This window comes from Ailuropoda melanoleuca, chromosome 4 (genome assembly GCF_002007445.2).
Source record: "Ailuropoda melanoleuca isolate Jingjing chromosome 4, ASM200744v2, whole genome shotgun sequence".
Classification (NCBI taxonomy): Eukaryota; Metazoa; Chordata; class Mammalia; order Carnivora; family Ursidae; genus Ailuropoda; species Ailuropoda melanoleuca.
In genome coordinates, this window is record NC_048221.1 from 92,531,214 (window position 1) to 92,543,694 (window position 12,481).

At 42.1% G+C, this 12,481-nt stretch overlaps 1 protein-coding gene across 21 annotated transcripts in view; it reads right to left on the minus strand.

The window, feature by feature from the left end:
• Nucleotides 1-3,722, minus strand: part of AAK1 (AP2 associated kinase 1) — a 164,661-nt gene extending 160,939 nt beyond the window's left edge. For all 21 annotated transcript variants that reach the window (XM_034659262.1, XM_034659254.1, XM_034659269.1 and 18 more), the window contains exons 1-2: nt 3,449-3,722; nt 2,769-3,160 (exon numbers count right to left, since the gene is read on the minus strand). In XM_034659262.1, coding sequence (XP_034515153.1) covers nt 2,769-2,931 — 163 coding nt within the window. In that variant the 5' untranslated portion in view covers nt 2,932-3,160; nt 3,449-3,722. The remainder of the gene's footprint in view (nt 1-2,768; nt 3,161-3,448) is intronic.
• Between the last annotated feature and the right edge of the window lie 8,759 nt (nt 3,723-12,481).

The window sequence follows — 12,481 nt, forward strand, 5'->3', positions numbered from 1 at the left end:
ACAACGTTGCTGGCAAATAATGACTACCACTCATTGAACACCTGAAAAATGTTAAATAATTCATATACATTGCCTCACTTCATCTTCACGACCACTCCACGGGATAGGGGTTCTCCAACTTTAGCTTGCATCAGAATCTCTCCAGGAATCTGTTAAAGCCCCTCCCTCGTGGTTTATGAGGTGAGGCCTAATTTGCATTTCCTACAAGCTTCCGTGTGATGCTGAGGCTGCTGATCCAGGACTCCACACTTTAAGAACCACTGCCATAGGGAAACAGATTCAAGAGAGATTTGAAATGTCTTATCCAAGGTTTCACGGCTAGTAAAGAACAGACGCAGAATTCGAACCTAGATCTGCCTGACTGCAGACAGTGCTGGTAACCATGCTGTACTATATTTGTGAATATTTGCCTCATCTTACCAACTGCACTGGCAGCTCCTTAAAGGCACATCACCCTTTAGAACTCCCTGTTATCCCTCTCAGAACTTAGTGGTTTAGTAGGTGCTACATAAATACTTTGTATACAGGCTCGTACATAGCTATATACTTCTATGAGCCACAAATTCAAACTCACTCACAGTCAAAGACTATAAAGAGGGCAATATCAGCAGACCCAGTTTTACACGAGACTCTCTCCTGCTGCTCTGAGTCTTGGTCCAGGCTGTCTCCACACCTGGATAACTCCTACTCATTCTTCAGTCAGTCACTTCCTGTGGAAAGCAATTCTTGGCTCTCTAAAACTGGGGGCCACTGCACCCTAAGCTTATCTCCATGATAGCACATATCACTCTATTCTAACTGGCTGTTTTCCATCTCTCAACATAGTTTATAAACGATAGCAGCTAGTTTTATGTCATATCCCCAGGACCGAGCACAGTGCCTGCACATCATAAATACCCCATAACTGCTTGTTGAATGAATAAATGAATGCAGAGCTGCAAGCCCTAAGTTCCACATAAAAATACCATAATGCATGATGTGCAGTTTTCAGGGATGAATTTCAGGGAAGAGGAGGACAGCCTAGATAACAAAGACCAATTTTACTCTTTCTGTTCCTCATCATTCAGACTCTAAGAATAGGCACTGCTTAGGGTAGCACCAACTACACAATGAGACAATATCCCAGCTGAACAAAATGCTCCTGGGCTATAAGGTCAGCAGAAGCCATTCAAAGAAGGAAAGGGCTCTGTGTCCCCTCATCCCTCCTGATTTCTCTCTCACATACTCCTTCACCATCCCACTGCAGTTAAGGGCTTTAGCACAGGGATGAAAGACACAGATCAGACTCAAGGGTGCGGATCTGGCAGCGGGCACAGAAGCATCTCCCATCCTGCACCAAAGCCCACAAGGAAAGATCCAGAGGGACAGTGACTCAGGCCCCGGATTAAATCCAGCTAGAACAGGGCTAAGAATGGAAAAGAGCAAGAATTGCACAAGGACATTCATTATCAGATCTTTTTTTTTTTTTTAAGTGTTTTTAAAGTAAAGGCTTCCACCCTAACCCCAGAAAAATGGGCCCAAGTTGAACCCAGTACTTGCACAAGCTGAGAGCCAAACACAGCTTCTTCCTCTCAATCCACCCGCCTGCAACACTCACCATGACGGGCATCTCCCAGGCCCAGGTTAGGACCTTTGCTTCAACCTTAGCTTGCAAAAAGGCTCCTTCTCCAGCTAATAAACTGTCCCCCTAAAACCACCATGTTGCAGTTACAGAAGCCTCCCCCTTCCCCCATCCCCTCTCAGCCGATAACACAACCTACAGCATGTTGGCCCCATCCAATTAGTTTGAAGAGCTTCATGCCAAGGAAATTGCTGCTTTTATTAAAAATAAAAGCACACAAGGCAGGCAATGGGCTGTGAAAAGTATGAGTCTAGCGTAATTATGAAGGTCGAGGTTAAGGTTACCAAAAGATACATGCAAAGATTTCCAAAAAGCCTCAGGGATAAAAAATATATATTTACATATCTATAGATATACAGATGAACACACATGGAGAGAATTTACACAGCAGATCTAAAGAACATCTCCAATAGAGGAAAAACAAAAATCAGATGGCACTCTCAAGTAATTCTTTTGGCTAAAAAATAAAAATAAAAACTAAAACAGGAGGAAGAGGGGCCTAGCAGACTGGTTTCAAAATAACCACATTTATCTCATGTAATTTCTGTTATCTTGGCTACATCCTGGGGACCTGATTACAGTTGGGTCAGGAAACAAAACTAGTCAAATCCACCAAGAGCCTCGGCTCTTAGAAAGACATATTCCCATTCTCTGAAAATCCTCTCTTCTTCAAATGCCTGCTCCTGGGAGTGGGAAAGTTGGACAGAAGGAGAAAACCCTTTCTCTTCTTAAAGCTACTCCATCTCCACCCTTCAGCCCTTGCATCACAATCTCAAGTTTAAGGAGGATGACAAGCCCAGCACCCTACATCTGATGTGAAGCTTTACACTTTCACACATACGTTTTCTCGTCTGATCCTTATAATTCAGTGAGGCAGACAAGAATTGGCTTGCCAATTTTTTAAAAAATAATAAAATAAAAGGCCACTCGGTAAACAATCTCCAGCAACGTCCTTCCACCCCACAAGCCCTGTCACTTCCAAATCTCAGTTTTAAATTTCTCAAGGACAATAATTCACTGAGCAAGGGAAGGGGGAAGGGAGGGTCAATTGGTCAAAACCCATTCATAGACTGAACAACTAGAAACCAGTCTTGCTGCATCAGCATAAGATTTTAATTCACGGCGCACTGAAAGAGTCCCACCATACCTTCCGCCAACACCTCGTCCACAGTGACCTGCTGTCGCCCAATGCCAAAGACCCTTCCGATGTAGCCACTGCCCAGGCCCGAGGTGCTGCCCCCACCTCCGCTGGAGCCGGAGCCCAGGCCAGAGCCGCCCTGCTCTCGCCGGGAGTCGAAAAACTTCTTCATCTTGCGAATAGGAAGCAGTAAAGCAAAATACCGACGGTTTCTGGATTTTTTTTTTTTTCTTAAAGAAAACAAGAGATCCAAGGATTTCTTCTCGGATTTCAGCTCGGAAAGGAGCCACCCGAATCCGGCCGTGGGGGTGGGGGCTGAGGGAGGATGCCTATAGGAATATGCGTGTCAATCGCGCCGCGGTCCCCTCCTCCTCAAGAGAGCGATTCGTGTAAGTTTAAACCTGTGATGACAGAAGAGAGAGAGGATGAATCAGTAACACACTTACGAATTCAACCGCTGAGTCCTAGAGAGAGCAAAAGCCATCATCCCGGGGAAACGCTTCATGCATTTTCCTAGCGAGAAAAGCCCTGGGGCTGAAAACCCGGCAGAGCCCGGGACCCCCGTGCCTGCGGCTCGGAAAACGGAAGGATTCGGCCGCCTCGGGTAGCGCCGACCCAGCCGGGCACTGCCTCCTCCTCCTCCCGGGTCTCCCCGCCGCCCCGAGAGGCAGCATCCCGGCGGCACCCACTTGAGACGGCTCGGCGGCTGGCGCCCAGCTACCAGTCCTGCAACATTCTCACGGCCGCCGGGCCGGCCTGCGACGCGGAGAGAAGGCGGCGCTGCAGCGAGAGCCGGAGCCCCGTTCGGCGCCCGCCCGCCCGCCAGCTGATCCCCGGAGCGCCCAGCGGAGACTGACCCGCCGCCCCTCCCCCGCGCGCGCTCCCGCCCGGCTCCATCCACCCAACCAGGAAGTAAACCGCCGCCGGAAGTGCCTCTCGGGACGGCGCGGCGACGGGCCGAGGCCCTCCTGTTGCTGCCGCTCAGTCGCGACAGACGAGAAGCAGTCGTCGGAGAGAAGGGGACCCGGGAGGGGGGTGTCTCAGAGTGGAGAGAGTTTTGGAAAATAACTTTTATCGCCCGACGGCATCCGCATGGCACCATGGGAAAGGTAGTTCGGCGCAACTCAGCGGCTGGACTACAACTCCCAGAATGCCCCGGAAGGAGCGAACGAGGCGGCTGCGGTGGCCTCCTCGGCCTCGAAGGTGGTTAATGGGGTGGTGCATTTGTGGGGATTCGGTTATTTAAACACATCCGGTAAAGAGACGACCAAGGACTAGGAAACTGCTGCATGTTCCACCCTTTTGGAGCCATCTTATTTGCGGCTTGACCTCCCTGCACAAGGGATTCTGGGGGTTGTTGTTTCCAAAAGGATTTAGGCTGACACCTGAAGGACGCGGCTTAACCTCTTAGCCTCTGGCCTGCTCTGCGAGGCTTACCGACGTCACCTGGGCAATAAGTGGAAGACAAGGGGTGGTCGGGAGAATTTTGCTGGCAGTTGGTACAAGGCCACACCCAAACGCCAACCCTAAGTAAAACCTGTGCCCTTCTGCCCGCAACCTCAAAAGCTGTTTTGCTCCCAGTTGTTATTGAGAACTGCTCAGCAGTCAGCTCTGAGCTAGGCGCTGTGAGAAAGCTTAACAAGACGGTGTTTCCTCTGGGAATCTACAGGCGAGACTCAAACCCGAGAAACTTAAGGGCTGTGTGCGGGGCAGATCCTAGGGTACCAGCAGATCCAAATCGTTGGCTCTGATCCCAAACTTCAGGGCTTGGCTGCCGACGGTGACGCTTGATTCTTTCCCCTTTGCTGATGCTTTGTTTGTCCTGACCTTCACAAACCCCTCACACAAGAACCCAAGGCTGACGTTCTGTCATTTCTTTTTCACTTCAAGATTTCCTCCTTGATGCTTATTTTACCCTGATACCGCCTGAGTGCCAAAGTCCACAACGTGATTTTCTTCAGCCAAATGCAGAAGATTTGGAAGGCCGGTTAGTACCCTTCTCCATCCCTAGATTTCCTGATGGATGATGCTGAAAGTAGTTCCAAATCCCTGCCCCCCCCAAAAAAATCTACGATTTTTCTAACCACCTGAATATAGGTTATTTCTCACCACCACCAGCTCTCCCTAATTCTGTGACAGGGCTCTTGGTTTGTAATTCATCCCAGAACTTTTTCAACAGGCATTTGAGGAGAGGCCAGAGAGGTACTCCAGGGGAAAAAAATGGTTCTTGCCTTCTCTATTCTGAATGTTGAACTGAGCCCTGAACTGCTGCTTCTCCTTCCTCTTTTCCTTCTCCCTCTCTTCCTCCTTCTTCTCCCCCCCCCTTTTTTCAAGTAGTGCCTTTGTAGTTAAGCTTCTTGTGTAGAGACAGCATTTTTTCTTCCAGAGGGAGTCAATGTTGTCACCTCAGTTCACAAATTCATGCAGCCACCTCCCGGGCGGAATACAGCACCTGCTAAAACATTCCCTCAAAGGAAGCCCACGGAGGCATGTTCTCTGCACTTTCCTTAAAAAGCTAGATTTTCTCTTAAGGAAGTTTGGAATAGACCTTAAAATAGATGGGAAAGCTCATTTGGAATTAGATTCATTTACCTCCATCTTTATCTACATCTGTTGATCTTGACTGACTTTTTTGAAGTTCTGTTGGGTCCTAGAATCTGTTGCTATCTCAGTTTTTACTTTTCTAGACATTCCTATTACCAGACGAGGCCAGACTTATGCAAATCCCAACTCTCACTTCTGAGGAACAAAAACTTGTTTTTAATCTGATAGGATTAAGGCAGCTAACAAGCATCCACCTGATGCTTTGAGGAGGTTTTTTTTAAAAAGAAGCAAAAGAAAGAAAAAACATTGGAACACTGGATTTCTTGCTTTCCATTCTTTCAGAGACTAATAATTATAATGACAAAACTCCAGTTTTTAATCCTTTATATATAATAAATTATTTGATCCTCATAACAACCCTATGAAATAAGGTAATAGTAATTGTACTCATTTTGTAAATGGGGGATCTGAAGCATAGAGATAAACAAGTTGTCCAAAGTCACACAGATAGTGACTGGCAAAGCCAGTGCTCAAACCCAGACTTTTTGGCTTTAGAGCCCAGTGTTTAACTAGCTACACTGAACTACCTACTTAGAAAGAACAAATATAAACTGATTAAAATACTAGAAAATAGTTAGAAACATATCTGCAAGCAGCAAGGGACCAGGAGGCAGGAAATCTCTGCCACTCCATAGCTGTGCCCTAGACCACTTAGATCTCTGGACCTATTTTCTCAGCCATAAAACCAGCGCTCTCTTACAACTCTTAATAATTTTCTTGTTGCTGAGTGCAAAATAATCACAGACCAGCCACCATCCTCCCAAAACTCCTACTACACTTACTTTCTGTGTGATTTGTCCCACCCTTCGTTGCGTTCCTATTCAACTTTTCATGTATATTGTCACCTCAAGTACTCAGAGTAAGGAACAGTCTTCTACTTATCTCCTTGAGCATTCAATACAAAAGCTATAGTGTGTGTCCTTTGCCAGTATGTAAATAAGCCAAATAATTGACTTCAAATTAAATGTGACATAAAACAGAGTAATCTGAATAAGGTGGAAAAACTGATTTGAAGTATTCTGGACTAGGTGAGCTTTTGAACTTAGTCTAGGAGATACTATGGATAAATACCTAATCAAAGAGAAGGGGAGGGCACCTGGGTGACTCAGTAGGTTAAGCAGCCGACTCTTGATTTTGGCTCAGGTCATGATCTCAGGGTTGTGAGACCAGGCTCTGCACTGGGCATGGAGCCTACTTAAGATTCTCTCTCTCCCTCTCCCTCTGCTCCCCCCACCACCCCATAAAAAAAAAGAGAGAGAGAGAAGGGGAAAAGAAAGTGACATTTAATGAGTATTTTCCATATGCCAGCTACTGTATTAAGCACTTAACATATCTTGTTTAATCCTCCTGTATGCAACTCTGCAAAATAGATACTATTATCTATTATATTAAGGTAGATGCTATTATCCTATTATCCCCAATTTTATAGATAAACAGTGAATATTTGTTAGTAGCAGAGGGATGTGCATGGTTTGTTGGGAGAAAATGATTTGCCCTGTGGTGTGGCTAACTCGTGTCACAGTAAACCCAGTTATGGCAATGTGTGGTGCACCCTTAGAGAAAATCAAAGAAAAGGGGACCAACATTAATTAACTACCTTACCTAAGACCCGCACTGTGTTGGGTATTTAATCATATCATTCAGTCTTCACAATACACCTATGAGGGGTGCATTACCCTTAATTTTGTCAATGTGGAAACAGGCTGAGCGGGGTTAACGTATGTCAACTATTGCTACACAGAGCCTGTAAAGGGCAGAGGCAGACCTGACTGACCTCAAAACCCTCGTCATTTTCAACTACACCATGTAGCCATTCTATATTGCCAGCTTTTAGTCCACTGGAATTTACTAGAAATACAGATTATCAGGCCCCACTCAGATCATTAACTATTTGATTACTAATAATGAACTCATCAAATGCATCACTTAAGGGGAAGAGCCATATACTTTTTTACTCCACTTCTGGTTTAACATTTTAAAAAACCTTTTTTTAATATAAATATTTTTCCTGCTTTTCTGAGATATAATTGACATATTTATCATTGTTGTATTTTCTCCAGCACTAAAAATGGTACACAGAGATACAGTTTTCAGAAATTTCTTTTCAGCAATTCCTTAGTTAGTGCTTAAAAAGAGAGCAGAGGGTTAAAAGTGAATAAAATATAGGGGCGCCTGGGTGGCACAGCGGTTAAGCGTCTGCCTTCGGCTCAGGGCGTGATCCCGGCGTTATGGGATCGAGCCCCACATCAGGCTCCTCCGCTATGAGCCTGCTTCTTCCTCTCCCGCTCCCCCTGCTTGTGTTCCCTCTCTCGCTGTCTGTATCTCTCTGTCAAATAAATAAATAAAATCTTAAAAAAAAAAAAAAAAGTGAATAAAATATAATCATCCTTTCAAGGAATTTAAAATCCTGTAAAATAAGTGTATTAAACAAGAGAGGGAACTAAAAATAGTAAGAAAGGCACAATCGTAGTAAAACCAGCTAGACCGTATTTAGGTAGGGGCGGGGGCAGCAACCCCCTTTCACCAACCATCCAGGTGATTCTGATTCATATTCAAGTTTGAGAACCACTGTTTAGCAGAAGGGAAATTACAACGACAATTGTCCTTCTTTAACAAGAACATTTATTGTTCTTGTTTTCTGGTTAGAAAAGTAATTACATAATCATTGAAGAAAGTAGTATAAAGAATAAAAGTCAACTCAAAGTAAAAATCACTCAGAGATAACTACTATTGACTTTTTTTTTTTTTTTGCATTGACTATTTTCATGAAGCTCAAAATTTCAAGGACCTCTCAGCATATCCAGTCCAACAGCCTATTGGAGGTCTAAATCCCCTTTCTCTTTTTAATTGCCCTATAAATCTTTCAGCTACTCCTTCTGCTGTGTTCTGCTACTTACTGTTACTGCAGAACTTTGAATGTACCTACATTATAGCCTTGGTTAACCTGTTTATCCCTTCAGGATTACATCACACTCATCTTTCTGTCCTTTGCAGTGGACTCACACATACATAGTGGGTAATCAATAAATATTTTTAAGAAATGAGTTAGTGATTTAATGAAAAAAATCTATCAAAATACTGAAACATATTTAATGCTTCTTATCAGGGTCCTAATTAGATTGAGCTCTAATAGTCTCATTAACCACAGAAATGTTCTTTTAGAAGAATTCCTTCATCATAAAAGTTTCTAGACCTGAAAATTTGATGATCAGTAAATCTCAAAGGATTAATAAAGAAAAGGTACAGAATATTCAGTCCTCCCTAACACTATGAAAGGCACCCGAGATGTTCTAGGTCACTCATTTCCACCTTCTCCTGCAGTTTATTTTGATGTCACTAGTTGAATATCAATTTACCCTGAGTTTTCATTCTCCTCCAGTAACTACCCCATTTTTCTCCACCTTTTTCCAGCAAAGCACATCAGTGCAGTTGTCTATCCTTGTCATCTCTATTAGTTCTCCACATTACTGTGTCCAATAAACAGATCTAGGTCCTTTTTTTAAATTTGATTTATTTAAACAAACAGACAAAAAAACCCAATTCACCCATTTCTCCCACCCATCACTCCCTGACTCTGGCACCCATCAATCTGTTCTCCGTACCTATAAGCTTAATATATGCATTTTTTAGATTCCACATGTAGGAGAGATCATATGGTATTTGACTTTTTCTGACTTATTTCACTTAGCATGATGCCTTCTAGGTCCATCCATGTTGTTACAAATAGCAAGATCTCATTCTTTTCTATGGCTGAGTAATATTCCATTATATATATATATGCCACAATTTCTTTATCCATTCATCCACTGATGGACAGTTAGCTTGTTTCCATATCTTGGCTATTGTAAATAATGTTGTAATGAACATGGGGATGCAGATATTTGTTTGAGTTAGTGGTTTTGTTACCTTTAGATAAATACCCAGAGGTAAAATTGCTGGATCATATGGTAGTTTTATTTTTAATATTTTTGAGGAACCATCATACTATTTTCCATAGTGTCAACACCAATTACATTCCCACCAGCAGTGCACAAGAGTTCCCTTTTCTCCACACCCTCACCAACATTTGTTATTTCTTGTCTTTTTGATACTAGGCATTCTAACAGGTGTGAGATGATATCTCATTGCGGTTTTGATTGGCATTTCCCTAGTGATTAATAATATAGAGCATCTTTTTATGTACCTATTGTTATCTGTATGGTTTTTTTTAAAAATCTGTTCACATCTTCTGCCATCTTTTTTTTTTTTTTTAAGATTTTATTTTATTTATTTGACAGAGAGAGAGAGACAGCCAGCGAGAGAGGGAACACAAGCAGGGGGAGTGGGAGAGGAAGAAGCAGGCTCCCAGCGGAAGAGCCCAACGTGGGGCTCGATCCCAGAACACCAGGATCATGCCCTGAGCCAAAGGCAGACACTTAACGACTGAGCCACCCAGGTGCCCCTCTTCTGCCATCTTTTAATTGGATTGTTCGAGGGGTTTTTTGCTATTGAGTTGTATGAGTTCTTTATGTTTCAGTTATTAGCCCAATATCAGATATATGATTTACAAACATTTTTGCCCATTCAGTAGGTTGCCTTTTCATCTTGTTGATGGTTTCCTTTGTTTTGCAGAAGCTTTTTAGTTTGGTGTTTATTTTTGTTCTTGTTGCTTTTGGTATTAGATTTAAAAAAATCATCTTCAAGACCTGTGTCCAGGAGCTTACTTCCTGTGTTTTCTTCTAGTTTTATGGTTTCAGGTTCAAGTCTTTAATCTATCTTGAGGTGATTTTTGTGTACAATGTAACATAGTGGTCCATTTTCATTCTTATGCGTATGGCTGTCCAGTTTTTCCAGCACCATTTATTGAAGAGATTGTTTTTTCCCCATTGCATATTCTTGGCTTCTTTGTCTTACTAATTGACCATATATTCAGGGGTTTATTTCTGGACTCTCTGTTCTGTTGCATTGATACATTTGTTTTAGCTCAGTACCATACTGTTTTAATTAATATAGCTTTGTAACATAGTTTGAAATTAGGGAGCATGATGCTTTTGTTCTTCTTTCTCAAGATTGCTTTGGCTATTTGGGGTCTTTTATGGTTCCATACAAATTTTAGGATTTTTTGTTCTATTTATATGAAATATACCATTGGTATTTTGTTAGGGATCACACTGAGTCTGTAGATTGCTTTGGGTAGTATAGATATTTTTACAATATTCTTCCAATCCATGAGCATGGAATGTCTTTCCATTTATTTCTGCTATTTTGATCAATTTCCTTTTAGCATTTTTTTCAGTATATAAATACAGTTGGTTTTTTTTTTTACCATATTAGATCCCATTGCATATTTGATACATTCTATTATTTTTTTCATTTAATAATTTCCCACTTCATTATATATTTTCCAGATACATTATTTTAATGGATGCTTAATAATCAGCTCTTTACTGTTGAATATTTTATTTTATTTTAAAATTTTAATGTTTTACATGTATATTACATACATTTACATTACATTTACATGTATATAATTTTCATATATATATATATATATATATGTATATATATTTAATTGTGTTTCCTCCAGGAAAGTTATACTAATTTGCTCTCCACTCTTGATTCAGTTAACATATATTTATTAAACACCTACCATGGGTTACATACACACCAGAAATTTTATTGCAATGAACAAAATAGATACACTCTTTGCTCTCAAGGAGCTTTTCGTCTTAAAAGAAGACATTCAGTCCGGGCACCTGGATAGCTCAGTTGGTTAAGCATCCAACTCTGGATTTCAGCTCAGGTCATGATCTCAGGGTTGTGAGAATGGCTCCCATGTGCTTGGTGTGGAGTCTGCTTAATATTCTCTTCCTCTACCCCTCCCTGATCATGTGTACTCTCTCTCTCTCTCTCTCTCTCTAAAAAACAAACAAAAAACACTGAGTTTGTACAGTTAAAAGAGAAATCTATCCCATTTGATAGGTAGAGATGGTGCTCATTGTTTTAAATTGTCGTTGTTTAACTTAGTGAGCTTGGGTACTTTTAATTGACAGGGACTCTGTCCTTAGCCAAACATGAGCCAGGCTCCTCAGAGTCCTCTTTTTGACTAGATCTTGACCTTGGGCCAGACCTTGGCCCACTTAGTCCAGTCTTAGCAAGAATCCTGCTGTGTCAGTTTAGCAAAAATCCTCCACCCTTCATATCTGATCACTTTTGATATCTGATCCCCCATTCTATGTATCTTATCACCTTGGGTTGCCTTCAGTGAGAATCCTATTGAGTCTGTCTAGCAAGAATCCCCCTAGCTTGATGTTTCTCCTCTTGATATTTCTCCTTAGGAATTTTCTGTCCACTGACCCCCACCCTTGGCTGTAAGTCCCCACCTACCCTGGTTGTATCTGGACTTGAGCTCCATCTCTCTCCCTTACTCAAAAACCCTCATTGCAATAGTTCTTCTTGAATAAAATCTTCCTTACTGTCTTTGACAAGTGTCAGGAAAATTTTTTCTTTAACACCATGTTCATTACTTCATTCATTAGTTGTTTCGTTAAGTACCTGTTACATGCCAAAACTATGCTAGTGTTACAGGATTTCTTTGACTTCGGCGCCTGAGGTTCTTGGTCACACTGCTTCGAAGAATGAAGAGGTAGACCAGATGAAGAGTGGTGGGCAGCAAAGCAAAGTTTATTGAGTGATAGTACAAAGTTTATTGAGTGATAGTACAAAGCTCCCAGAGAGGGAGGGGACCCGAGAAGGTTGCCACCAGGAAGTTTGTAAGTCTAGTGATTTTTATGGGCTTGTTGGTGGTCTGTTTTAATCTGATTAACGCTCCATGCCCTGTCATCTGATCAGGTTTTTGTCATCTATCACCATCTATCTATCATGTGGGAAGAGGTGGAAGTTGGCATAAAATCCCTTTAAGAGTGGTTCCCTCATAGGGCAGGGCCTCTTGTCCCTGCCTACCCTTCTTCCAACTATCCTTCATCACTAGGAGCTGGAAAAAATGATACATAAGGTAGATGTATTCCTTCCCTTACAGAGTTTATAGTCTAATACTCATTGGATATGTATATTTCTTCATTTTAAAATTAGATCCTTTTCCGTTTTCCTGTTGGAGTATTTCTTCTAAAGAGTTGATT